Source organism: Ammospiza nelsoni, chromosome 4 (genome assembly GCF_027579445.1).
Source record: "Ammospiza nelsoni isolate bAmmNel1 chromosome 4, bAmmNel1.pri, whole genome shotgun sequence".
NCBI lineage: Eukaryota > Metazoa > Chordata > Aves > Passeriformes > Passerellidae > Ammospiza > Ammospiza nelsoni.
Window position 1 is genome coordinate 7,123,460 of NC_080636.1, and position 27,293 is coordinate 7,150,752.

The 27,293-nt window shown below is 48.9% G+C and overlaps 1 protein-coding gene across 3 annotated transcripts in view; it reads right to left on the reverse strand.

Annotated features, from left to right (window-relative positions):
- SFXN5 (sideroflexin 5) overlaps positions 1–27,293 on the reverse strand; it is a 104,518-nt gene that overhangs the window by 55,628 nt on the left and 21,597 nt on the right. For 2 of the 3 annotated variants that reach the window (XM_059470950.1, XM_059470948.1), the window contains exons 4-8: positions 12,863–12,889; positions 11,017–11,071; positions 9,396–9,421; positions 3,191–3,244; positions 737–793 (exon numbers count right to left, since the gene is read on the reverse strand). In XM_059470950.1, the coding sequence (XP_059326933.1) occupies positions 737–793; positions 3,191–3,244; positions 9,396–9,421; positions 11,017–11,071; positions 12,863–12,889 (219 nt within the window). Of the gene's footprint in view, positions 1–736; positions 794–3,190; positions 3,245–9,395; positions 9,422–11,016; positions 11,072–12,862; positions 12,890–13,857; positions 13,945–27,293 lie in introns of those variants that run through there. The other variant, XM_059470949.1, reaches the window with a different exon arrangement.

Consider the following 27,293-nt stretch of genomic DNA (forward strand, 5'->3'; position numbering starts at 1 on the left):
CACTCCATTATTAAAGTTCTTTTGGGGCAACTCCATTGAACCTGCTCCTTTTCATTTTCACCACCCTCAGTCCCTGGAGTCAGGAACCAGAGAGGTTTGTCAGCCATCTTCACCATGAAATCAGGAACCAGAGAGGTTTGTCATGGCCACCTTCAGTCCCTGAAGTCAAAGACGAGGGAGGTTTGTCACGGTCACCCTCAGTCCTGGAATCAGGCCCCAGAGAGGTTTGTTATGGCCACCCTCATCATGAAATCAGAACCCAGGGAGTTTTGTCATGGCCACCCTCGCTGCCCTGGAGTCAGGAACTAAGGAGGTTTGTCAGCCACCCTCACCCCAAAGTCAGGGCCCAGAGAGGTTTGTCATGATCATCCTCACTGCTCTGGAGTCAGGAACCAGAGAAGTTTGTCACAGCCACCCTCACCATGAAGTCAGGAACCAGAGAGGTTTGTCATGGTCACCCTCATTGCCCTGAAATCAGGAGCCAGAAAGGTTTGTCAGCCACCCTTACTGTCTGGAGTGAGGAACCAGAGAGGTTTGTCACAGCCACTCTGACTGCCCTGGAGTCAGGGCCCAGAGAGGTTTGTCATGGCCACCCTCACTCTGAAATCAGGAACCAGGGAGGTTTGTCAGTCACCCTGATGCTGGAATCAGGGTCCAGAGAGGTTTGTCACGGCCACCCTCACCCCAAAGTTGGGAACTAGGGGTGTTTGTCACCTCACAGTGACAGCTGGCTCACCTTGCTTGCGTTGCGGTTTGCATAGTTCACACATGCGTTGTGGCTCTGGTTCAACCACTGCGGGACAGAGAGACAGAATCAGCACAAACCCAACAAAATCTGATCTTCTGGGAGTTCTGAGGGAAATCATCTGCCCTTGGACTGCTCCCAGCTCAGCACCTCGCTGCTGCAGGGTCTAGGTGCGATTTGATGCCCTTCAAATGGAGGAATGGGAATTCCAAGGTGTCCAGTGCCCCGAGGGCAGCTCTGCTTCTCTGGATGGACAACTCATCTCCTGGCCCCATCTCCCCCGCTGCTGTTGGGTTTTAATGTCACAAAATCCCAGGATCATTGAGGCCGGAAAATCCCTGCAAGGTCACTGAGCCCAGGCTGTGCCTATTTCCCCCTTGTCCCCAGCCCAGAGCTCTTAATGCCATGTCCAGGCCTTCCTTGGACATCTCCAGGAATAGGGACTCCAAACCTCCCTGGGCAGCCCCTTCCAATACCCAATCTCCTTTAACATGAAGAAATTCCTCCTGGTGTCCTGGCCAAACCCATCTGCAGTCAGGATGCAGCAGTGCCATTCCAGCAGGCCCTTCCTGAGCTCCACAGGCTCCCAGAGGGTCACAGGAGGCTTCTGAGGAGCAGGAGATGAGCAGATGGCCCAGCTTATGGACACACATGGCATTAAACCGGCAGGACCAGAGCACTTGGGGCTGCCCCTGAATCCCTGGAAGTGTCCAAGGCCAGGCTGGACAGGGCTCGGAGCACCCTGGGATGGTGGGAGGTGTCCCTGCCCACCTGGGGTGGAATGGGATGGGATTTACTGTCCCTTCCCACCCAAATCAGCCTGGGATTCCATCCCAGATGTCCCTAAACAGGGCAGGTGAGTGGCCTTCAAAGCCCTGAGTGGCTCAGGATGTCCCCAGCCACTCCTCCTGTGGGACAGCTCCCAGCCAAATGCACCAGACCCCAAACTCGTGGCAGGGCTGTACCGCTGTGCTCCCGGCAGATCCCACTCTGCTCTGAGCCTTCCTGACTGCACAGCTCCATCCCCACTCTCAGTGCAGACAATAAAAAGACATTTGCCACAGAAAGGAGGCTGAAAATAACTCGTTCCTTGGTTTCAGCTGGCGACGGAATCACACTCGTGGTGTGTTTACTATGGAGCTCTCCTTCCCGTGCCTGCTTCCTCCCCTTACTCTCAATTCCCAGAATGTGAACGGGAAATCACACCAGCACCTCCCTACACACAGATTGTTTTCCCCCAGAGTTCCTGTAGCAGACTCAGTGCAGGAGTCCTGGGCTTTGCCATGCACACCTATTCCCAAAATTCCCTGCAACAGGGCCTCCCATCATCCCCAGCCCTTCCAACATCCTTCCCCAAGGAAAATCCCAGCTCCTCATCCTCCCAAAGGCTGATGGGTAAGTTTAGGGCCAACCCCTCCATGGATGTGCCATTTTCACCCAGACAAAATGGCTCCAAAATCTGATTTTGCTTCTGGCCTGCTCTGCCTCTTCCTTGCCATGGCACAGGAAGGTGTGGGATGAATAGGGAGCCCAGATTTGTTTCCAGCCCCTGGCAGGCCTTTCCCTGAATGGATCCAGGCACATCCTGTCCCTACAGCACGGCCAGGAGGGACAGCCACAGCAGCAGGCTGTCCTCTGGGCAGAACCCAGCTCTTCCCTCCTGTCCTGGGATGTAAGATAAGTGTGTATTCTACTGCCACCTGTCAGAGCTGGGGCAGGTATCCGCTGCTCATGGGGCAGTTCTCTTCATCTCTTCCACAGCCAATCCTCCCTCCAGGAGATCTCTTCTGTTAATGGGCCATTAATTATTAATTATCTGCTGTTCATGGGCCACTAATTATTAATTATCTGCTGTCCATGGCCAGTGAGTGTCCCTGCATGGCTGATCAAATTCCATCATCCCATGGGGAGATGCTCCACCCAGGGGAGGAGCCAAGCATTCCTACCTGGATCCAATCTGAGCTTTGGGACACCCCAGCAGCCTTTGCCCACTGCATTCCCAGAGGAGCAGCTTTCTGCTGCCCTGCATGGCCAGAGGGAGCCCAGGCCCATCTCCAGCAGCCCTGGAGCTGCAGAGGAAAACTCCCCCCTTGTGCAGGATCCCTGCTGCAGCAGAGCCACAGCTGGCACTGCAGGAGGGCTGAGCCCCCATGGGATGGGGCTGGGACACCACCCTGACACACAGGGGGACAGGGCATGGTCTCACTCTGGCAGTGATTTGTTTTGTACTATTACATTTGTATTTTTAATTTTCTCCTAGTAAAGAACTGTTATTCCTGCTCCCATACCTTTCCCTGAGAGCCCTTTAATTTCAAAACTATAATAATTCGTAGGAAAGGGATTTACATTTTCCATTTCAAGGGAGGCTCCTGCCTTCTTTACAGACACCTGGCTTTTCAAACCAAGACACCTCCCCACACTCCCACCCTTCCCAAGGAGCCTCACCTGCCAAAACACAGTGGAGGCCAGGGTCTGGTTGGGCAGGAGGAGACCAACAACCTGCAAGAGGAGAGATTCTCTCATTATTAAAGCATCCCTGCTTTGCTCTCCGTGCTTCTCCAGGCATGCAAACAGCCAAGCTGATTTCCAGGGACTTGAATAAATTATCCTCATTTCTGGCTCTATTTCATTCCTGTTATTTTTGTCATCCCAGTCATTATCAGCCTCCTGTCTCTCTGTTTTCCAGGGGTGGAACTGGCTGATGTCACTGAGCCCCTGAGAGCTCTGCACCTTTAATTATCATAATTAATAATCACCTGCTTGTGATACACCCTGAAAACCCCCTGGCAGCTGGCAGAGCCCAAAGACTCCATGAAAACCCAAAGAATTCCCTAATCCAGGTGTTTCTGGAGGGAAACACAAACTTTGTATGGAGGCAAGAGTTCAAAGCTGTCACTACTGGTAGTAAACAGGGGATTCTCATTTTCCTTTGGCACATTCCCTCTTTGGGGCACCAGGAAAAAAATCCCACTGGAATCTGAGGGCAGCAGAACCACCTGGGAGCACTTTGCTCCTTTTTGGGAGCCTGGGGTTTATTTAAATCAGATTTATTTTAATTAATTCATCCTTTTTGGTGTTTCACTGTCCCCCCAAGGCTTGGGGCAGCCCAGCCCAGCACATCTGGCCAGATGTTCCCTGCTGGGGCCTGCACTGGGGCACCAGAGGCTCTGCAAGGTCACTCCTGGCAGCACCTGAGGCCACACAGGTGTGTCCTGGGCCTGGGGTATCCTTGGGCCCTTTCTGACAGCACCACAGGGACACAGCTCTGCAAATCCCATCCCTGACACACCAAATACCTGCCTCAGGGCCAGCCTTCCTGGTTTAAAGCAGTTTTTTTCTTGTTTTAGGGTCATTTTTCCTGCTTTCAGACAGTTTTTAGGGCCATTTTCCTGCTCTAAGGCAGTTTTTCTTTTCTTAGGACCATCTTTCCTGCTTTAGGGACATTTTTCCTGCTATAGAGCCATTTTTCTTGTTTTAGGGCCACTTTTTCCTGTTTTAGGGTAATTTTTCCTGCTTTAGGGCATTTTTTTTTTCTTGTTTTAAGGCCACGTTTCCTGCTTTAGGACCACATTTCCTGCTTTAGGGCCATTTTTTCCTGGTTTAGGCCACAAGAAGCTGAAGAAGAGAAAAAGGATGCAGACAAGGGGACCCCAAGGACCAGCCCCACAAACACAGCCAGGACAAAGAATTCCCAGCCAGATAAGACAGCCCTGCCATCCCTGCCTCCCTCCCTGTGCCCTGAGCTCCCCACATTTCTGGAGGTGTTTCCTGCCTGCAAAACCCCATGGAATTCAAAGGTTGAGCAACTCTTTAACCCCATCCATTCACTCCAAATGCTGGGAGCTCATCCCCACCCTCAGACCTTCCCCAGAGCCTCATCCCGGCTCATTCCCAGGAATTTGGGAAGGGATGGGATGGAGTCCTGTCCTCCCAGCTCATTCCCAGGAATCTGGGAAGGGATTGGATGGAGTCCTGTTCTCCCAGCTCATTCCCAGGAATTTGGGAAGGGATTGGATGGAGTCCTGTCCTCCCAGCTCATTCCCAGGAACCTAGGAAGGGATGGAATGGAGTTCTGTCCTCCCAGCTCATTCCCAGGAATCTGGGAAGGGATGGAATGGAGTTCTGTCCTCCCAGCTCATTCCCAGGAATCTGGGAAGGGATGGAGTCCTGTCCTCCCAGGGGTGAGCTGGGGCCATCCCCAGGGATGGAGGGAACGTCTCAAACGGCACCGAACAAAAGGGGCCGGGGCTTGGGCGGCCTCGCTCCCTTCCCATCCCCTCTCCCTTCTCCTCCTCCTCCTCCAGCTTTTCCTCCCACTCTCGTGGAGTTGCAGGGACTTTGTTCCCTGGCCCCGAGCCAGCTCCCACTAATTTACGGCTCTGTTCCCCCCACGCAGAGCTCGGCATTAATTAACGCGGCCCCAAACGAAGCCCACCCTAACCCCAAACCCAGCCCCGAGCCCCTGGTGCCCCCCAAACCAGCGGGAGGAAGAGGCTGGGGAAGGAGCAGGGCCAGGCAGAGGCTGGGGCTGAGCGCCGGGGGAAAATTCCGGCGGGGAAAAATAAATAAATAAAGAAAAAAAAGAGCACCCAAAATCTGTATGACTGAAAGAGGCACGTTTAAATGCAAACTCTCCATATGTGCAAGAGTCTGTCAAGAAATGTACAATTTCACTTTTAATTACTGTCAGGGGAAAAAATAACTAAGAAGGAAAACAAAATATATATAAAAAAAAAAGAGCTCCTAAACACTGGCGAAGTGTCAGCGACAGAATTTAATTGGTGATCAGGTGTGAAGGGCCCTTGGTGGCCCCCAAAGCCACCCCGTGGACATCAGGGAGCTCTGAGCAGCTCCAGCTCCAACCCCAAATCCTGCCTAAGGTGAGACAGCCACCTGCAGCCCCAGATTCCCACCTGGGTCCTCAGGGGTTCCCTAAAACCTCACCCAGACCCCAGTTTTGGATGGCTGGGGGAAATCAGGGGCTGAGAGTTGTGGTGGTAGCAGCACTCTGCCCTCAAGGCCGAGTTTGAGCTGAATTTCCTAAAGGTGGATAAATCTTACTCCCAAAGAGGAAACAGCAGCCTGGGGATGAGGCTCCAGCCCAGCAGCTGCTTTGCAGGAAAAGAATTCCAGGGGCTGGATCCTCTCCCTCCTGGGCTGAGAATGGGGAAAAAAGGGCAAAGCCAAAGCTGCACACTCACACACAGCCCAGGCTGTCCCCTCTGCAAAGCCAAACCCTGATCACTCACCCAAACCCCTCTGCTGTGGAGTCAGCCCCAAACCTGGGCTGGAAATGGGAAAAAGGGCAAAGCCAAACCCTGTACAGTCACAGAGCTCAGGCTTTTCCCTCTGCTGTGGGGTCAGCCCCAAATGTGGGCTGGAAATGAGGAAAAAAGGGCAAAACCAAAGCTGCACACTCACACAGACCCCTCTGCAGTGGGGTCAGCCCCAAACCCAGGCTGGACATGGGGAAAAGGGCAAAGCCAAAGCTGCACACTCACACACAGAGCCCAGGCTGTCCCCTCTGCTGTGGGGTCAGCCCCAAATCTGGGCTGGAAATAGGGAAAAAAGAGCAAAGCCAAACCCTGAACACTCACACACAGAGCCCAGGCTGTCCCTCTGCTGTGGGGTCAGCCCCAAACCCCAAAAGGATGGAGAGGCCAAACCCAGGGCAAGGCCATGGGGAGAGGAAACATTGCCGGGATTTGGGATTTGGGATTTGGAGGTGTCAGGGGAGCTGCTGCCCAGATCCCATTATTTCCCCAAAGCCCTAATCCCCTTCACAATGAGCTACTCCAGAGTGGATTATTCTGCAGGGAAACACCCCGGGGAGGGGGATGGCCCTAAACTGCTCATCCCCACCCCGCTCACGGCCCGGGGCGTCGGGCTGACCCCAAATCCCACCTGGGCACAGGCACAAACCCTCCCTGGGGACAAGGACGGCCCAGCCCGAGCCTCTCTTGAGGAAATCCCATCCCCCTTTGTGGAATAGAAGACTCAAACTGTTTTTATGCTGGAGCAGGCTGCCAATTTTGTCACTAAATTTCACAGATCGATTGGCATAAATGTTACATTTTAATTTTAACATTTGAAACGTTTGGGTTTTTTTTTTTTTTTTTTTCTAAATGACAAGAGGTTCCAGTTTATCCTTTACAGCTCCTGAAATTGGGCTCATCTGACAGCTCTCGGCTCCTCTGACAGCTCTGGATTGGGGCCGATTTCATTGTCAATTTGATCGTTAACTCGTTTTTGTTTAACCTTTTCTTTTAAAATGCCCCACACAAAGTTCCCACCGAGGCTTTGCCCACCACAACAAACAGCAGCAGCCCTGCTGAGCCCCTCCTTGGGGCCTAGGCCAGGCCTAGAGCACCCCTGGGTTTAAGGAGATTTAATTTAGTCTATTTTGCTCCTTCGACCATTTTTATGGACCAAGAAGTTGAACCAGGAGCTGGTGGCTTTGAGGATAAAATGCCTCTTGACTCCAATTTTTTGGGGCAAAGTGTGCCTCAGTTTCCCACAAAACTGGGCTAAATTACGCATTCCTGTTTGGGTGAGGTGACAAATCAGCAGGAGAACAGGCAGGATTCTCTCCCTTCTGCCTTTGGCCATGGAGAGCACCCAAACACTCCCAAAATTCTCCAAAACAAGGAGAAATCACCCTCAGGCACAGCCTCAGGAGATGAATTAACCCAATTTCATTCAAGGTTATTTATCTGCTTTTGAGGTTATTTATCTATCAATATATTGAGGTTATTTTGTATTAGATACCAGGTTATTGATGAATTAACCCAACCCCTATTCAAGGTTATTTATGTACTATTGAGGTTATTTTTCTATCAATATACTGAGGTTCTTCTTTATTACACATCAGGTTATTGATCAATTAACCCAACCTCTGTTTGAGGTTATTTATCTACCTTCAAGGTTATTTATCTATTAATACATTGAGGTTATTTTGTATTAAATACCAGGTTGTTGATCAATTAACCCAACCTCTGTTTGAGGTTATTTATCTACTATCAAGGTTATTTATTTATTCATATGGAGAGGTTATTTTTTATTATCTATCAGGTTATTATGAATTAACCCAGCCTCTGTTTAATCATCTACTATTGAGGTTATTTATTTATTCATATGGAGAGGTTATTTTGTATTAAATATCAGGTTATTGATGAATTAACCCAGCCTCTGTTTGAGGTGATTTATCCATTTAAAATCATTCCCACAACCTCCTTCAGCACCTTCATCTTTCCCCCTTCCTCTTCATCTTTGGATTAATTAATTCAAACGAGAGCACACAGCACTGCCTGACTGAGCTGGAGCTCCTCACATTGGGAAGAGACCCTTAAACCACAGAAATGCAAAATAAAAGTGTCCAAAAATGGAATCTGAGAGTTGCAGGAGTTGCATTTTGCCAGCAATGAGTTCAGCTTTGCAGAGGGAAAGATGAAGGTGCTGAAGGAGGTTGTGGGAATGATTTTAAATGGATAAATAACCTCAAATAGAGGCTGGATTAATTAATAATAACATGATATTTAATACAAAATAACCTCTCCATATTAATAAACAAATAACCTCAACAGCAACTAAATAACCTCAAAAAGACATTGGGTAATACATCAATAACGTGATAGATAACAGATAAATAACCTCTCTATATGAATAAATAAATAACCTCAATAGTAGGCAATTAACCTCAAACAGAGGCTGGGTTAATTCATCAGTAACCTGATATTTAATAAAAAATAACCTCAATATAGTGATAGAAAAATAACTTCAGTAATAGATAAATAACCTCAAATAGGGGTTGGATTGATTCATCAATAAGCTGATAGATAATAGATTAAAAAACCTCATTATATTGGTAGAAAAATAACTTCAGTAATGGATAAATAACTTCAAATAGGGGTTGGGTTAATTCAGCAATGAGTTCAGCTTTGCAGAGGGAAAGATGAAGGTGCTGAAGGAGGTTATAGGAATGATTTAAAATGGATAAATAACCTCAAACAGAGGCTGGGTTAATTAATCAATAACCTGATAAATAACAGATATATTTATCAATATATTAATAGATAAATAACCTCAATAGTACATAAATATCCTTGAATAAGGGCTGGGTTAGTTCATCAATTAGCTGATAGATAACAGATAAATAACCTCAATATATTAAAAAATAAATAACCTTGATAATAGATAAATAACCTTGAATAGGGGTTGGATTAATTCATCAATAACCTCAATAGACATAATATATAATACTAGATAACAGATAAGTATATTGATAGAAAAATAACCTCAATAATAGATAAATAAATAACCTCAGAGGTTGTGTTCATTCCTAAATAACCTCATAAAATGTAGGTAAATAACCTCAATATATTAATGGATAAACCCCCCTTAATAACAGATAAATGCCCTCAATGCATTAATAGATAAATACCCTCAAACAGAGGTTGGGTTAATTCATCAATAACCTGGTAGATAAAAGATAAATACCCTCAATACATTAATAGATAAAACCCCTCAATAACAGGAAATGGGGAAGGTGGGGATGAGGTGCTGGAGTGTGCAGAGTTGTGCTCAGGAATCATTTCCTGGTACAGAATTATGCTCAGGAATAATTTCTTGGTGCCCACAACCAAATACTTACAATGGGTGTTCCAAAGGGGATGTAACCTGTGGGGGAAAAGAAAAATAAATTAATGAATTTGAATGAATGCCCTAGTTTAAGGACTCCTGGCACAACCAGGTGCCCTCACTGCCACCACCCTGGGGCATCCTGGAGCTCCTCCTGATGCTCCAACCCACAACTGCAGCCCCTTCCTGGCTTTCCCATCCTTTATTTTTGCTTTTCCAGCTCTCCCAAGTCTTTTCCTCAAGTTTTATTGAGCACCACAGAAATCAAACGTTTCACATTCCCCCTGCTGTGGCTGCCAATTCCTGTGCTAATTATAATTCATGTCCCTGACTTCCAGGGGGAGGTCTCAGAGCCTTTCCCCAATATCACTGAATGCACTTCCTGCATCCAATTTACAGCCAAAAAGGGCAAAGACCTGAGAGGAAGAAAAGATTGGGAGACAAATTCAGGACAAGGCAGCCGAGCAGAGGGTGCTGGCTTCTCCTCCCTTCACCCTCAGCATCATGCCCCAAAGCACTGAGCACACACCCTGTTCAATTCCCCAGCGCCCAAATCAGGGGATGTTGCACCCAAACCCATGGGAAAGGTCCTGTTTATTTCAATAAATCTGCTGGAAAAGCACCAGGGCTGCCCTGGCATTCGAGAAAAGCTGCTGGGCACCTGAGCATGGTGAGGAAACCCCAAAGGGGGCTTTTAATTTCATTTTTAATCATTAAACAGCTCATTAAGGCACAGAGGGGCTGATCCTCCCTGGAATCCCAGTGCTGGGGCCAGTGGATATCATCACCATTGAAAAACAGGGATCATCCCATTCTTTCCTGAGGAATAAACCTCCCCAGCCCCCTCCTCTTCGTCCAGTGAGGATGGATCAGGCTGCTGACCTGGAGTTTACACCCCTGAAGTTGTGGGCAGCAAGATTTGCCATTTAATGTAAAGTTAAAATGCTCCCAATAGTGATGGAAAGGAAAGGGAAAAGGAAAAGGGAAAAAAAGGAAAGGGGAAAAAGGAAAGAGGAAAAAAGGAAAGGGAAAAGGAAAAGGGAGAAAAAGGAAAAGGGAAAAAGGGAAAAAGGGAAGGGGAAAAGGAAAAGGAGAAAGGATAAGGAAAAATGAAAACAAAAAGGAAAAAGTAAAAAGGAAACAGAAAAAGAAAAAGAAAAATGAAAAAGGAAAAGGGAAAGGGAAAGGGAAAGGGAAAGGGAAAGGGAAAGGGAAAAGGAAGAAAGGAAACAAAAGAGGAAAAGGAAAAGGAAAAGGAAAAGGAAAAGGAAAAGGAAAAGGAAAAGGAAAAGGAAAAGGAAAAGGAAAAGGAAAAAAGAAAAGGGATAAAAGGAAAGGGGATAAAAGGAAAGGGGATAAAAGGAAAGGGGAAGAAAGGAAAGGGAGAAAAAGGAAAGGGAGAAAAAGGAAAGGGAGAAAAAGGAAAGGGGAAAAGGAAAGGAAAAAGGAAAATATTAAGCACTAAATCTCACAGTGGAATTTAGGATCCTCATTTTCATCACCTGCAAAGAGATTTTGATGTTGGAATTCCTCCCTAATCATGGTTTAAATGCTGACAAGATTCAGTTCTCAAAGAGGAGAACCCCCACCCCAGTGTTTATCCAAATTCCAGGAGAATGGCAGACACAGCGTACCTGACATTCGGAAAGGCATGAAGATGGTCTCGTTGGTGTCGGGGTGGATGATGGCCTGGAAAATGTCACCAGAGAGCCACAGTGAGGGCACAGGGCACAGCACAGCCACCCCTCAGCTCCAAACACCTCCTGTGACCACACAGTCCCTGGAATTTCCCCACCTGGGACCCTCCTCACTTCCACCAAAGGCTCAGCAGCCTCCACAAAACCCCTCACCAGCACTGCTCTCCTGCAGTAATTAAAGACACTAAAACAAAAATTTTAATTATTTTGATCATTTAGGAGGAAATCATTGACCCTTACATACACAGAGTGGCTCTGTCTTAGCTCTGTGTCCCCAAAAGCCACCCCCAGCTGCACCTGAGCCCCAGGAAAGGCAAATGAGGAGGGAAAAGGAAAATGATTTTCTGTCCCTGCCTGTCCTCAGCACCCCCATTGGGGCTGAAATGTGCTGGGTGGGAAAGGTGGGAAATGCCTGGCTGTGGCAGAGGATGGGGAGGATGAGGAGAAAAATCCCTTTATCCTGCAGGGGAGCAAAGGGGCCACAGGGGAAACCCCAAAACCCCCGGGGCCCAAACACAATGGGGGGATTCAGTTCAGGAGCTTCTCCCCCTGCAGGTGTGGATCCCATTCCAGAACCTTCTCACTGCAGGTGTGGATCCCATTCCAGAACTTTCTCCCCATCTCCATGTGTGAATCCCATTCTAGAACCTTCTCCCCACTGCAGGTATGGATCCCATTCCAGAACCTTCTCCCCATCTCCATGTGTGAATCCCATTCTAGAACCTTCTCCTCATCTCCAGCTGTGGATCCCATTCCAGAACCTTCTCCCCATCTCCAGCTGTGGATCCCATTCCAGAACCTTCTCCCCATCTCCAGCTGTGGATCCCATTCCAGAACCTTCTCCCCATCTCCAGCTGTGGATCCCATTCCAGAACCTTCTCCCTATCTCCAGCTGTGGATTCCATTCCAGAACCTTCTCCCCATCTCTATGTGTGAATCCCATTCCAGAACCTTCTCCCCATCTCCAGCTGTGGATCCCATTCCAGAACCTTCTCATGAAGTGGATCCCATTCCAGAACTTTCTCCCCCATCCTTATGTATGGATCCCATTCTAGAACCTTCCCCCATCTCCAGTTGTGGATCCATTCCAGAACCTTCTCCTACTGCAGGTGTGCATCCCATTCCAGAACCTTCTCCCCTGTATCTAGGTATGGATCCCATTCCAGAACCTTCTCCCCGCCTGCTCCAGAACCAGCTGGGACACCAACAGGCAGGTCCAGCCCTCCCTGGATGCCCCCACAAGGGACACCCAAAAACCCCACACAGCACCTGAATTTTCCACAAATTCCAACCCTGATGTTCTCCCACAGCCCTGGTGCCTCTGGAGATCCCAAAAACCCCAAAACCCCCAAATCTGCCCTTCTGACCACAGCAGCAAAGCTCACTTGGCCCCTTTTTGCTCACATTTCCCCCAGATTTTCTGCCAAGCCCAGGAGGCTGCACTGGGATTCGTTGGGAAGGAGAAATCCATTCCCCAGGGGCTGCAGGGAGGAAGGTACAGCACAGGCACAAACCTTCCCAAGGAACTGTCAAACTGTTTGCAAAAAACTGGAGACAAGAAAGCTCTTGACTAGACAGGAAGGAGAAAATGAAGACATCAAAATATATAAATATATATAAAAAGAAAAAAAATCAGGCTTTTTGGTGGCAGAGTGTTCTCTGCATTTACATTTCCATGGGAAGGCAAAACAGCAACTGGCAAAGGGAACGAGGGAGGACAGGAAAAAGCAGCAATACTTGAAAATAATAAGGAAAATTGAAAATATTTTTTAAAGTGTGTTACCTGTTTGATTTTTTGAGCTCCCCACAGCTGGAAAAACAAAAGAGAACATTAAATGTTAAAAAAACCCAGTGTAGTTTTATTCCAAATATTCATCTTTTAACTGCTGTCATAAACAAACACAACGGATTGGGACAAAAATCTCATTTCCTGCAGCCCACCAGGATGGATTTAAAGACTCTTTACACACCTGAGCTCCTTCACACCTGCATGAGCAGCGAGAGACAATATTAAACTTGTATTAAATGGGAAGAAAGAGCAAGAACAGCCAGATTTCAGAGCTTTAAAAACCCCAAATCCTCTGCTGCACCCAGATCTCAATGTAAATTTAGCACAGCCTCTCCCTGGATGAGCTTCCTGCGGAAATCCAGCCCTGCTGGGGAACAAAGGTGGGGCAAACCCTGCAGGGCGCTCTTCAGATAAACCCTGGGCTTCCAATAAATAAAATAAACAACCACCAGTTCTCATTTCTAAATGCACCGAGAAATGCTCAGGGAGAGGGAAAATCTCGTTGAAAACTCTCCCTGTTGCCTCCTGACAGCTCCAAAAGCCCCAAACCCAGCTCAGAGTGAGGGGTTGGAGGAGGAAACATCCCCTGAGAGGTTCAGGAGGAGACAGCAAGCCCGGAGATGCCCTGGCGCAGACACAGCCCCAGGGTTTGCCCTTCCTCCCCAAGGCTGAGGGGTTTCCTAAACGTAAACTAAAACCTAACCCCAAATTATCACCTCCAAACCCCCAAACGCTGATGTGCATCACCCCAGGGATGGGTGGGAAGCCAGGGCTCTGAAATGTCCCAGCAGCTGCTGGGTTTTGCTGTTAAAAACTCGTGTTCAGCCCCGAGGCCCCGGCACCTCTGTCTGGGTTTGTTCTGCCCCCAGGTCCTTGGAGCTGCAATTCCACCCCTTAAGCTCCATTTCCATCTAAAACCCCACAAATTCTCTGCGAGCCAGGCTCCTGGCTGCTTCCCTGGCAAGGCTGCTTTGCCAATCTCTCCCCACCCTCATGGCTCCTTCACTTCTCTTCAATTTGTCAACATCCTCTTGAGTGGAGGCCGCCAGGAACCGGGGGAATTATTCCAAGGGAAGCTGTGCCAGGAGAACCTGGGGAGCTCTGCTCCTGCTGCTGCCACAGCCCAGCATGGTGATGGCTCTTTTTGGCTCCTGCTTTCCCCACCCAACCCACCCAGCCTGCACATCAGGTGCTCACCCTGCTGAGCTCAGCATTGCCACTGTGTTCATTAAGCTTCATCCCTCACCCCAGCTTTGCTGCCAGTCCCAAATATAAATCCATTTAAATGCTGTTGGGATAAGGTAATTAATCTGCTGTAAATTGCATTAATTGACCCACTGATACCAACAACCCCAAATTTCACTCCAAATTCACCCCAAGGTCCAAAATGAAGCTCTGTGATGAGCTCCACTGCCTGTGATGAGGAACTGAATATGTAAATGTCATAGACACAATGGAGTTTTCCTGAAGGAAAATTCCCTTCCTAAGGAAAATCATCATTACCCCTTTCCCAGGTGGAAAACAGAGCCTGGGGCACACAAAGGACAACCCTGGTGCTACAGACCGGGTGGGTCAAAACCCCAACACCCAAAGGGAAGGAGGCTCCACACCCAGACAGTGATGAGGTCTCTGCCTGCCCACCAGCTGGAGACCTTCCACGGGGTGATTGTTCACCTGCAGAGGAATTCCTGGGGCTCCAGGAGCCTTCCCAGCCCATCCCAGCGACCCCAGGGCTGCCCACATCCCCTTTATGCAGGGTGGGAAACACAACTGCGGGATTTTCCTCTCCAACTGCAGGCACTGACACCAGCAAAAAGGAAGAGGGATGCTTTCTGAGCCAGCACGAGGGCTTTTTTGGTCAAATTCTCTAATTTCATTAATTGATCCCAATATTTATGCCTTTCCCTGCTGCAGTGCAAATATTGTTAGAACACGCGGTTTCATTACTTCTCCAAAGAGACTTCACAAGATGCACCTGATGAGTCACCTCAGGATTCTGCCAGCTCATTTTCACTTCTTTCTCCTCTAATTCCTCTTCTGTCTGCAGCGTTTTCCAGCAGCTCCAGCTCCCTGACAGCCCTGCCAGCCCGGGCTGCTTTGGGAGAGCAGTCCCTGGGTTTGGGGGGATTTCATTCCTGCCCTGGAGGAACAGCCACGCTCCCACCTCATCCCCCTCACTGGGAAACTGGGGGATCTGCTCTGGAGCTCAGGGAATGACCCCAGATCCGTGCTGGGGTTTAGATTTCAGTCCAGGAGGGATGGGTAGGACCAGGTGGAGCTCCTGGGATGGAGCATTTCCCTTGGATGGATCCACCTGGACCAGGAGCAGGAGGCTCTCCTGGGATGGATATTTCCTCTGGATGGTTCCGCCTTGACCAGGAGCAGGAGGGTCCCCTGGGATGGACATTTCCCCTGTGGCCACTGCAGCTCTCCCCTAGGTCAGATCAGGGGAGACCACAGGGGTCAGGTCAGGCTCTGCTTCATGGACATGGACGGGCAGGAACCAGCTCCAGGCTGCTCACAAGTGGTCTCAGATCCACCTTTTCAGGACTCAAGGAAGAGATTTCCACCCGTCCTTTCCAGGATTCTGATTTTTCTACAGTTTTTTCAAGGAAGAGTCACCACTTTTGTCCCCACTTTTGTCATCACCTGGAGCAGTTTTGAAGCCCTGAGCTTGGGGTGGCAGCACAAGGAGGATCTGGAGCTGCTGGAGAGCCCAGAGGAGGTTCCAGGATGGACCCAGGGATGGAACAGCTCTGCTGGGAGGGAAGGCTGCCAGAGCTGGCATTGTTCACCTGCACAGGAGAAGCTTTGGGGTGAGCCCAGGGTGGCCCTGCAGGGCCTGAAGGAGCTGCAGGAAGGATGGAGAGAGACAATTTCCAAGAGATGGAGGGACAGCACACAGGGAATGGCTTCCGCTGGGAAAGGGGAGATTGGGCTGGGATCTTGGCAAGGAATTCCTGCCTGGGCTGGAATTCCCAGATTTGCTGTGGCTGTCCCTGGATCCCTGGCAGTGTCCAAGGCCAGGCTGGATCCATTTGGGACAGTGGGAGGTGTCCCTGCCATGGCAGGGATGCCACTGGATGGGCTCTGAGGTCCCTTCCCACCCAACCCATTGCAGGATTCTGGGATTTTATGAACTCAGGAGTTGAGTTCAGTTATCCAAAACATCACCTCAAATATCATGGTGATGTTTAAGGCAGGGCCTCAAAGACCACCAGAATCTGAAGAGAACCAAAGCTGTGGTGAGGAGATGGAGACTGGAATAAATCCTGGGAATAGATGTGATCTTTGCTTGTCAGGACATTCATTAGCAATCCTTATTTAGCAGCAGAATTGCAGCTTGGAGATAGTTTAAAAAAATAAAAAAAAAAAAAAAGAATTTATTTAAAGAATCCATCCAGCCCCAATCTCTTCCCCAACACCTGTCACTATAAAAACAGCACGGAGGGTTCCAGTTCTCCTTAATGGATGAGCCTCCTCCTATTAAACACGGGAACATTTCACAGTCCTGCACTCAGAGACAGCAATTTATTTGTCACCCTCTCCATAAAAATCTTCTGCCTTATTTCTAATCCAAACTAATCCTCCTTCAGCTTCAAAGCACCTGGTGCCACCCTTTGAGCACAGATCCTCAATCCATGGGTGCCTCTCCAGCTATGCCAGCCAGGAATAACTGCCTGCAGAAAAGCCCTCATTGATTAATCACTCATTAATCACTCGTCATGACAAGGCACAATTATAGACAAAGAACTAATTAGGAGGCATGGGGTGGATGAGCACAACGTGGAAAGGAAAACCCAAAGGTTTAAGTCCTGCAGAGATCCCTCAGTGGGGTCTGCCCGGGCTGGACTTTACACCATTACACAATAAAACCCCTCTGTAAGGACAGGTTGGAGAGGAAATCATTGAAAAACAGTAATTTTAGTTAATTATTTCATCTGTCCAGCCAGTTCTGTATCAAAAGCTGTTCCCATCCTGCTCCAGCAGCGATGCTCTCACCGCCCAGCAGCCCCCCTGCACCCAGGAAACGCAGATTTTAACGAGGTAACAGCGGCACTTTGCACCCCGTCAGGAACTGCCAGTGGTTTCACACCCCGGGGCTTGTGAGGTTTATTAAAGCACAGCTCGGATCACCCAGCCCACGCTGAATTCCAAATATTGGGTGGTGCAGAACGTGGGATGCAGCAGAGCTGCTCCTGGAGCGCTCCAGCTCCTTCCTGTGCCCTGGGGAGGGCAGCCTCCAATCCAGATGTGCTTCCCCAATAATCCCAGTTCTTTAAATGATTGAAATAAAGGGGAAAAAACCAGCCCAACTCCAGCTGCTCACAGATATGGAGCAGTCTGGCATTCCTGACAAACCTGGAAAAGCAGGTAACACCACCTATGGCTCTCCTTCTTCACAGGAAACCTCCCCACTGGTGTTTTTACAGCCCTGCTCCTAAAATCCTGGCATTAGGAAGGGTTTGGTTCTTCAGGACACAGAGCTCAAGGGATCCCAAGAGTGGGATAAATCCCAGAGGGCTCTGATCATTTCTGCCCCTCCTGGGGCTGCAATGAGGCAGCACAGGAGGCACCCGGGACTCCTCCTGGATGCCACAACTCCTCTTTGCCATTCTGAGCATTGTTGAGTCCCTGAGTGGCATCAGGGAATTGTTCAGGTTGGAAAAGATTTCAGGCAATCACACCCAGCACTGCCAGGGCTACCACTGCCCCTGTCCCCAAGTGCCACATCCACAGGGCTTGAAATTCTTGCAGGGATGGGGATTCCACTCTTGCCCTGGGCACTTCCAATACTTCACCACCTTTTCCATGGAGAAATTCCTGCTGTGCCCACCCTGAGCTCCCCTGAGGCCGTTCCCTCTGCTCCTGTCCCTGTTTCCCTCCTGGCAGGAGCTGTGCAGAGCCACAAGGGCCCCCTGAGCCTCCTTTGCTCCAGGCTGAGCCCCTGCCCAGCTCCCTCAGGGATTGTGCAGCCCCTTCCCAGCTCTGTCCCTGCCCTGGCCCTGCTCCAGCCCCTCAAGGGCTCTCCCCACCCCTGGAGGTGCCCTGGCAATGCCAGCACAGGGACGGGCACTGCCCTGGCCCTGCTGATTCCCAGCACCAGGAGCTGCTGCCAGATCCCAACCCAAGAGTGGGTGGAACCAGAATCGAGTCCCCACGGCTAAAATCAGCTCTGAAATAACACGGTGCAGCCTCCCAGCACTCAATAAACATTAACTAATTAATCCTCCCAGCACTCTCCTGGAAAGGCTTCAGCAGAGTGAGAATCATTCACTGAAAACCATCCTTGCACCAGGGCTGCAGGAGGACGTGGATGCCACTGGAATCATGGAATGGTTTGGGTTGGATGGCACTTTTGGAGGTGCCCAACCCCTCCCCGGGCTCCCTAATCCAGCTCAGGTCGCTCCAGATCAGATTTGTTTAATCCCATTTTAACCACACCAAGATGACAGGTGTAATCAGCTCTGTGACCTGGACATGACTTGGAATTGTTAAAAATAGCTTAGAAACTGTTGTAAAATAGTTGATAGGTCGTTAAACACGTGCTGTTAGTTTGGTTATTGTATTGTAAAAGGGGTTAAAAGGGCAGAAATAATAATAATTATTTATATAAATAATATAGAATAGAAATAATAAGAAATCCGGTGCTCAAGGTACCATAACACACCTCAGTGAACACACCACGAGCCAGCCCGGACAGAACTGTGATGGGCCCATGTTTATCAGGATGAGCTGATAAAACCAGCTCCTAAATCCCTAAAGCTGAAGGGCTGGAACCAAGCCGGGCTGCGGCTGAGCAGGAGCACCTCCTGGGACCAGGGAGGTTCTTTGGGGTGCATTGCAGCTCCCTCCGTGCCTTGGGTGATGCCTGAACCCCGCTCACCTCAGCGACACCGAGAATATCCCCAGGCCAAAAAAGGGGCATTTTCCTGCCAGGAAAAGGGAGCAGCAGCTCAAAGAACACATCCCGGATCTATCGCATCCTGCGGGAGACCTGAGCGGGGGAAAAATTACAGTTTACTGCAAATGGGGCTCTTCGCTCTTCATCAACACCGTGAGGAAAAGCCATTACTGCCCAAAAGGGTGGCTCTTATCGCCGATGGATCCGGCGGGCGCTGCTGCGGCTGCGGCAGCGGGGGCGCCTCTCCCCGCTGCTCGCCTGATTGAGGCAGCGGCGCCGCAATGAATGCCTGCCCATCGAGCCGCCGAGCCTCTTTGCACCTCCCCGAGCCTAATGGGGGAGAGATGAAACAGTTTCAGAGCAGCCCGGTTGCCAGAAGTGCGTTTGGAGAGGCTGCGGAGTGAGAAGTCACAAGTGACACAGCTCAGGCTCCGCCAACGCGCAGGAAGGGCTGTGCAGAACAGCGAGTGTCTGTCTGTCTGTCTGTCTCCAAGGGACCTCTGCCCGCCGCACATCCACAGCCTGGGCTCATTCTTCAGCTTTTCCCGTTTTTTTCCCTCTCCCCCTGATGCTGGGGGTACAAAGTCAGTGATGGAGCTGTGTTTGCTCACAAATTTGTGCTCTTGCATTTGGGCAGGAGGTGCTGGCAAACACCCACTCAAATAAACGGGGAGAATTCCAGCAGCAAATCCTGTGGGCTGTGACCTCCCCAGGTCCTCTCCAGCCTATGATCCTACATAGGGATCATAGGGAGGGAGATGTGGGTCAAAAATCCTAAACCCGGTGTCTGGTGGCTACAAGGATTTTAGTCAGCCAAGATCCACAGCTCAGGGTGTTTATTGCTGGTTTTGTGATCCCTGGATTAATGTCCAGCCTTCACTTCAGGCTTATTGTCGATTTTTCCCGTTTTTCCCATTTTTTCCCCTCTCCCCCTGATGCTGAGGGTACAAAGTCAGTGATGGAGCTGTGTTCGCTCACAAATTTGTGCTCTTGCATTTGGGCAGGAGGGGCAGGCGAACACCCACTGAAATGAACAGGCAGAATTCCAGCAGCAAATCCTGGGGGCTGTGACCTCCCCAGGTCTTCTCCAGCCTATGATCCTACACTAAGGAGGGAGACGTGGGTCAAAAATCCTAAACCCGGTGTCTGGTGGCTACAAGGATTTTAGCCAGCCAAGATCCACAGCTCAGGGTGTTTACTGCTGGTTTTGTGATCCCTGGATTAATGTCCAGCCTCCACTTCAGGCCTATTGTTGATTCCTTATCAATAAAAATTGTATCTAAATAGAAATTTAATAGAAAAAAAATAGAAATTTGATCGAATTTTATCTTTTCTTTCCCCTTCAGCAGCTGCAGCTGGTTCCTGTTTGGGCAGCACAGCCCCAGCACCCCATATCCCATCCTATCCCATTATCCAATCCCATCCCTCGGGCTGCACAGCCAGCAGGGAAACCAGGGCCAAGCAGAGGCAGAGCAGGCAGGATTTGGGGAGGGGGATGAGCTGGGTTTTTATTAAGCTCAGCTCCTGGAGCAGCCAGCTGTGCCAGTGCAGGCTCGGGAGGTGGGAACACATGGCCCCGAGAAGGAGGCAGAGCTGTGGCACTGCTGGCACTGCCAGGGCTTCACACCTCCCTCCCTCTCCCCTCCCAGAGTCTGGGCACGGAGCACACCCGTGCCAGCTCACATCTGAACTTTGGGGAGAAAAAAACAGACAGGGAATAGGCAGCACCTCCCTCTGCCTGACCAGGGAGCCTTTATTAATGAGCTGCATTCATTAATGAGCTGCATCTTGTCATAGATGGGTGATGCCATGGCTGAGTCTCACAAGGAAAAGGAAAATATCCTGTATGTGGGTTTAATAGAGAGAAGAATATATATATATATATATATATATATATATATATATATATATATATATATATATATATATGTTTAATAGAGAATTAATAGAGAGAATTATATCTATATACATTTAATACAGAGTTAATAGAGAAGTCTATATATGTATATATTAATAAAGAATTAATAGGGAGAAGTCTATATGTGCTTAACAGAGAATTAACAGATATATTTATGTATCTATGTTTAATAGAGAATTAATAGAGGTATATATATGTATATATGTTTAATAGAGAATTAATAGAGAGACATATATATGTATGTATATATATTTAATAGATAATTAAGAGAGATATATGTATATATGCTTAATAAAGAATTAATAGAGAGAAGTATATTTATATGTATTTATGTTTAATAAAGAATTAATAAAGAGAAGTATATATATATGCATATATGTTTAATAGAGAATTAGAGAGAAGTCATATATTTGTTTAATAGAGAATTAATAGAGGAGTATATATACATATGTATATATATTTAATAGAGATTTAATAGAGAGAAGTACATATATGTATACATGTTTAATATAAAATTAATAGAGAGAAGTATATATGTTTGTATTTTTAATAAAGAAGTAATAGACAGAATTATATATATGTATACATGTTTAATAGAGAATTAAGAGAGAGAAGTATATATGTTTCTATTTTAATAAAGAATTATAGAGAGAATTATATATATACATACATGTTTAATAGAGAATTAATAGAGAGAGGTATATATATGTATATATGTTTAATAGATATTAATAGAGAGAAGTATATATATGCATATATGTTTAGTAGAGAACTAATAGAAGTATATTTATATCTGTATATTTAATAAATAATTAATATAATTATATATGTATGTTTAATAGAGAATTAAGAGAGAGAAGTATATATATGTTTAATAGAGAATTAAAAGCGAGATGTTTTATAGATTTATAGTCATGATTTACTCACTTGTGTTGTTATCAGGGGTGGCCTGGGTTTGGGACATTTGGGAGGACATTTGGGTTGTTACTCTGGCAGCACCTGACCTCCAATCAAGACTTAAGGAAGTGAACTCCACCACTGGACAACAAAAGGGAGTTGGTGGACAGAACTGTGGGAGGGGCTAAAGGGTTAAAAGGCAAAACCTCCATTGCGTGATGAGCCCACAGTGGGGAAAATGCTCCCAGCGCCTCAATATTTTCTCTATTCAGCCTTCTGTTGTATTTTTGATCAGGTTTTAATAAACCATTTCGGTTTTTTGAAAGTGGGTAGCATTTCTCACAATTTCCTTAATGGGCTGCACCTCCAAACCTATCATAGGCATTAAAAAACTCCAAATCTCTCCCGGGAAAAGCTTCACTCCCTGCAGAGCCCCCAGCCCTGCTGCTGCTGTGTGGCTCTTTGCCTCTCTCTGCTGGCAGCAGCACCAGGAGGAGCCAGCCCGGGATGGGCACAGGGACACAGGGACAGGGCTGAAGGACCTTCCTCTGCATCCCTGGCACTGTGTCCCACTGCATTTATAGGGTGGAGCATTAGGAACCCACAAGTGGGGGAAATCAGGGCTCTGAGACCAATCTCCAGCAGCTTTCCAGCATCCTGGGCTGCTGCTGGGCAACACTTGGAGCAATACTGAGATTAAACCAGGAGCTGAGCAATGCTTGGAGCAATACTGAGATTAAACCAGGAGCTGAGCAATGCTTGGAGCAATACTGAGATTAAACCAGGAGCTGGGCAATACTTGGAGCATTGACATTAAACCAGGAGCTGGGCAATACTTGGAGCAATACTGAGATTAAACCAGGAGCTGGGCAATACTTGGAACACTGAGATTAAACCAGGAGCTGGGCAATACTTGGAGCACTGAGATTAAGCCAGGAGCTGGGCAAAATCTGGAGCACTGAGATTAAACCAGGAGCTGGGCAGCACTTGGAGCATTGATATTAAACCAGCAGCTCAGCGGCTCTTCTTACCCCAATTTCTGAGGCAAAAACTCAGCCTGCAAGGGGAAGGAAACACAGTTCAAACATGGAATGAGTGCAGGGAATTCCAGCTAAGAAAATTCAAGTGTTTTGGGGGAAGAAGTGATGAACAAACCTGAAGTTCATCACGAAATCCCCCCCAGTGCTGATACCCACCTGCAAATGTCCCAAGGGATCTTTGGTGCCCAAACCCTGAGCACACCCAAGGTTCCTCAGCCTTGCAAAGGGTTTTTCTGGAGCACAAAAAGCCCACAGAGAAGCAGTTGTGCCCTGAGCAGGAGGGATTTCAGTCCCTCTGGGGCTGGGAGTGAGTCAACGAGTGCTGCTTCCTTCAGCCTTCATTTCTGCCCTGCCTGCACCAAGCTGTTCCAGGCTGTGCTGGGCTCTGGGACAGGGTGACAGGGGACTCACACACTCACAGGACACAGATACAACCCCACAAATCAGTGGGATAAAGGACAAAAGCCACACCATTACACCCTGCAGCTGGTACAGCCTTTTGGATGGAGGCTGAACTCAGCATTCCCAAAGCAGGGAAAGGCCAGGTCTAAGCAAGCTGGCCCTTGGTCCTTGTTTGGCAGGCTGCATTTTCCAGCCTTGCTTGCAGGGCAGGAGCCATTCCCTGAAATGAGAGCTCTACCCCGGAGGTTCCCTCCAGGAGGCTCTTTGGGAATCGCTGCCCTGCCTGCAGTTGGAATTGGATCTGTTACAGTCTCCACCTTCTGCTGCAAATTGGCTCCCCGAGCCCTCTGTGTGTCATTTGCACCTTCCCACTCGCAGCAGCCACCGGGGCTCTGGGGACAGACCCTGCCAGCCCTGGGGACAGACCCTGCCAGCACCGAGAGCAGCCACCGAGCGGCGGCGGGGGACAGCGGGGACGGGGACAGACAGGGTGGGGACACCTGGGACAGGGACATCATGGACAGAGACATCATGGACAGAGAGGGACCCTCAGCATGGGGATGTCCAGCACAGGGACATCATGGACAGGGACAGCTGGGACAGGGACATCAAGGATAAGGACAGTCGGGACAGGGACATCTTGGACAGGGACAGCCAGACAGGGACATCTGGGACAGGGACAGCCAGGGTGGGGACAGCCAGGTCAGGAACATATGGGACAGGGACATAATGGACAGAGAGGGACCTTCAGCATAGGGACATCATGGACGGGGACATCTGGGACAGGGACAGCCAGGGCAGGGATATCATGGACAGAGAGGGACCCTCAGCATGGAGACATCCAGGACAGCCACATCATGGACAGGGACACCATGGACAGGGACAGCCAGGGCGGGGACAGCCATCTGGGACAGGGACAGCTGGGACAGGGACATCTTGGTCAGAGACATCATGGACAGAGATAGCCAGAACAGGGACATGAAGGGCAGGGACAGCCAGCAAACAAATATCCAGCAAAGGGACAGCCAGGGCAGGGACGTTATGGACAAGAATATAATGGACAGGGACATCACGGACAGAGAGGGACCCTCAGCATAGGGACATCCAGCACAAGGGCATCATGGACATCATGGACAGGGACATCAGGGACAGGGACAGCTGGGACAGGGACATCAGGGACAGAGAGGGACTCTCTGCATGGGGACATCATGGATGGGGACATCATGGACATCATGGACAGGGACAGCCACGGCAGGGACATCAGGGACAGGGACAGCCAGGGTGGGGACACCTGGGACAGGGACATCAGGGACAGGGACAGTCAGGACAGAGACAGCCAGGGCAGGGACATCAGGGACAGGGACATCATGGACAGAGAGGGACCCTCAGCATGGGGACATGCAGGACAGGCACATCGTAGATGGGGACATCATGGACAGGGACATCATGAACAGGGACATCTGAGGTAGGAACATCTGGGGCAGGGACATCGAGGACAGGGAGGGATCTTCAGCCCACCCCACTCCCAGTCCCTGAGGAATCCTGGCTGAGGGACCACAGGACCCCTTACAGGAGCAGCCTGGGACAGTGGGAGGTGTCCCTGCCATGGCAGGGGTGGCATGGCTGGGTTTAGGGTCCCTTCCATCCCAAACCATCCCATGACCATGAACCAACACCTGCAGAGCTGGAACAGGTGGCGCAGAAATGGCAACTGGAGCAGTTTCTCCATCAGCACAAATCCTCCACATTTCCTTCCCCCCCTCACCTCCCTCCTCAGGACTCTGGTTTGGGGACAGGGGGATGAGAGGGGACACAGGGGGCAGCAGCTGCCCCTCACCCTCACACAGGAGCAGGGAGGAGGAATTTCACCAAACCCCACAATTCCCTTGGGCTTCCCACAGCAAAAATTCCTAATTTTCCAAAACTCCCCAGCCCTGCTAACAAAGAGCTGCTGTTTCCATCAAACATTTCTGGATCCACCACCCAAATCCACCTCCCCAAGGCCATCAGGGGCTTTCTTCCCCAAACACCTTCTCTAATCCTCCTCAAATATTTAACCCCAACAACCAAGAGAGCAGAAAACCACCCCAAACTGGTGCAATTCCCAAAGATAAGTTTTCATTTCAAGAAAAATTCAGAAATCCTAAGAGCCTGCTGGAGAGGGGGATTGATGACAGTGTGGGGTATTCCCACTGCACAGAATATTTGGGGCTGGGGGCATTTTAACAAACACTCAGCTGCATATTTAAAAAAAAAAAAAAACAAGCCTGGCTTTTAAATATTTCAATAAAAACTCAAGGAAATAAGCTCAGCTGAAGAAATGGAGTGTGTTTTCTTGCTGCCCTGAATAAATACTGATCAAGCAGCTCTTCCTCCTCTGATTTGCTGACCACATAATTGATACAGCCAGGCTGAAAATCCTGTTTTTAAAACATCTTTCTAACGCAGGAACAAACCCCAGAGCCCCCCTCAGTGAGGAGCTCTCAGCAGTGCAGCAGCTATCGACAGGTGAGGGATCAATTCTTCATTTTGGCTAATGAGGCCCCAGAAATGGCTTTTTCCCACCTTGGGTTAATGGGCACTTTGCTGGGCAGTGAAATCTAGTCCAGGAGGAAGCTCAGGAGCCTCTGGAAGGGTGGGGAGGCTCGGAAGGGGCAGAGCTGCAGGGCTGGCACTGCTGCTGCCCAGTGCTGCAGCATTTCTGCTGCAAACCACCCCAGAGACGGTCCTGGGAACGTGCTGCAAGCACAATCACAGCTCCTGAGAGGGATTTTTATATCTTTAGATAGCCCATGGCTGCGGCACTGCAGCTCATTTGGAAAAAGCTGCCTGGGGAACGCGGCGGAGCGGGGCTGGCTCCACCAGAACCCTGTCAGGAGCTGCGTGTGGAGGAGCTGCTTGCTGTGACATAGCTCTAGGCTCTGTGTTTGCCGCTCCGCGTGTGCTGAAACCATCTCAGCAGGCGCCAGGGGCTGTGCTGAGCTGCTGGAGGCTGCAGCTCCTCCAACTCGCCGTGGATTCCTCAATGAGAGGGATTCGAGCTCTGTCAGGCGCGGCTGCTGCGGCGCGGAGCCTCAGACAGAGCTTGGTGAGAGCTCTGTCAAAACAACTCGTCTGCCTGGGCTCAGAGCTGCCTCCTCAGGGGGGGACTGCTCCTGCTGGGGGGATCGACGCTCCAAAACTCTGCCCTGAGCTGCTTCTGTGTCAGAACCCAGGGCATCCATCCCTGTGCCTGCCCTGGGCCCTCAGAACCCAGCACATCCATCCCTGGGCTCTCAGAACCCAGCACATCCATCCCTGGGCTCTCAGAACCCAGCACATCCATCCCTGGGCTCTCAGAACCCAGCACATCCATCCCTGTGCCTGCCCTGGGCTCTCAGAACCTCTGCTGCCCACAGTGACTCTGAGACACACAAAAGTCTCTTTTCCCAGCTTGGCAGTCAAATAAGAAGTCAGAATTCTTCTGTTCTTGTTCTCAGGGTTATTTATTATTTCTTATCTATAACATTCTTTCTCCAACCTGCTGTAGGTCTGTCCCTTCTCCTTCCCATCCCTTCTCCTAGCCAGTCCCTCCTTCCTTCCCATGCTTTCTTCTTCCCAACCCTTCTCCTCCTCAGTCAATCCCTCCACCTTCCCAACCCTTTCTCCTTCCCAGGTCAGACAGAGGCACACTGGCCACCCTCGGGGCAGTGTTATCTTTTTATACTAAAAACTACATTATTTACCATTATTTACCATTACATTATTTACCATAACATTATCTACCATTATCTACCATTGCATTATTTACCATAACATTATTTACCATTATTTACCATAATATTATTTTACATTCTTTACCATTGCATTACTTACCATAACATTATTTACCATTATTTACCATTGCATTATTTACCATTACATTATTTACCATTATTTACCATTGCATTATTTACCATTACATGATTGACCATAATATTATTTACCATTATTTACCATTACATTATTTACCATAACTTCCCAATACCTATCACCCATGTTAGACACTGAGTTTCTACCTCAAACCAAGCCAAAAGTGCCAACATCACCCAGAAGATGGAGATAGGAAGAAGGAGAAAGAAGGAGGACAGGGCACACCCAAATTCCTCCATCTTGGGACCTCAATCCCCCAAAATCTATTTTTCACCCCATTACAAACTGTTATTCTACTTAAACTCTCTTGACTTGTAATTCTTCATATAAAGGTGGTAATTGGCTCCATGGGTCAAGATCAAAGGCACAGGG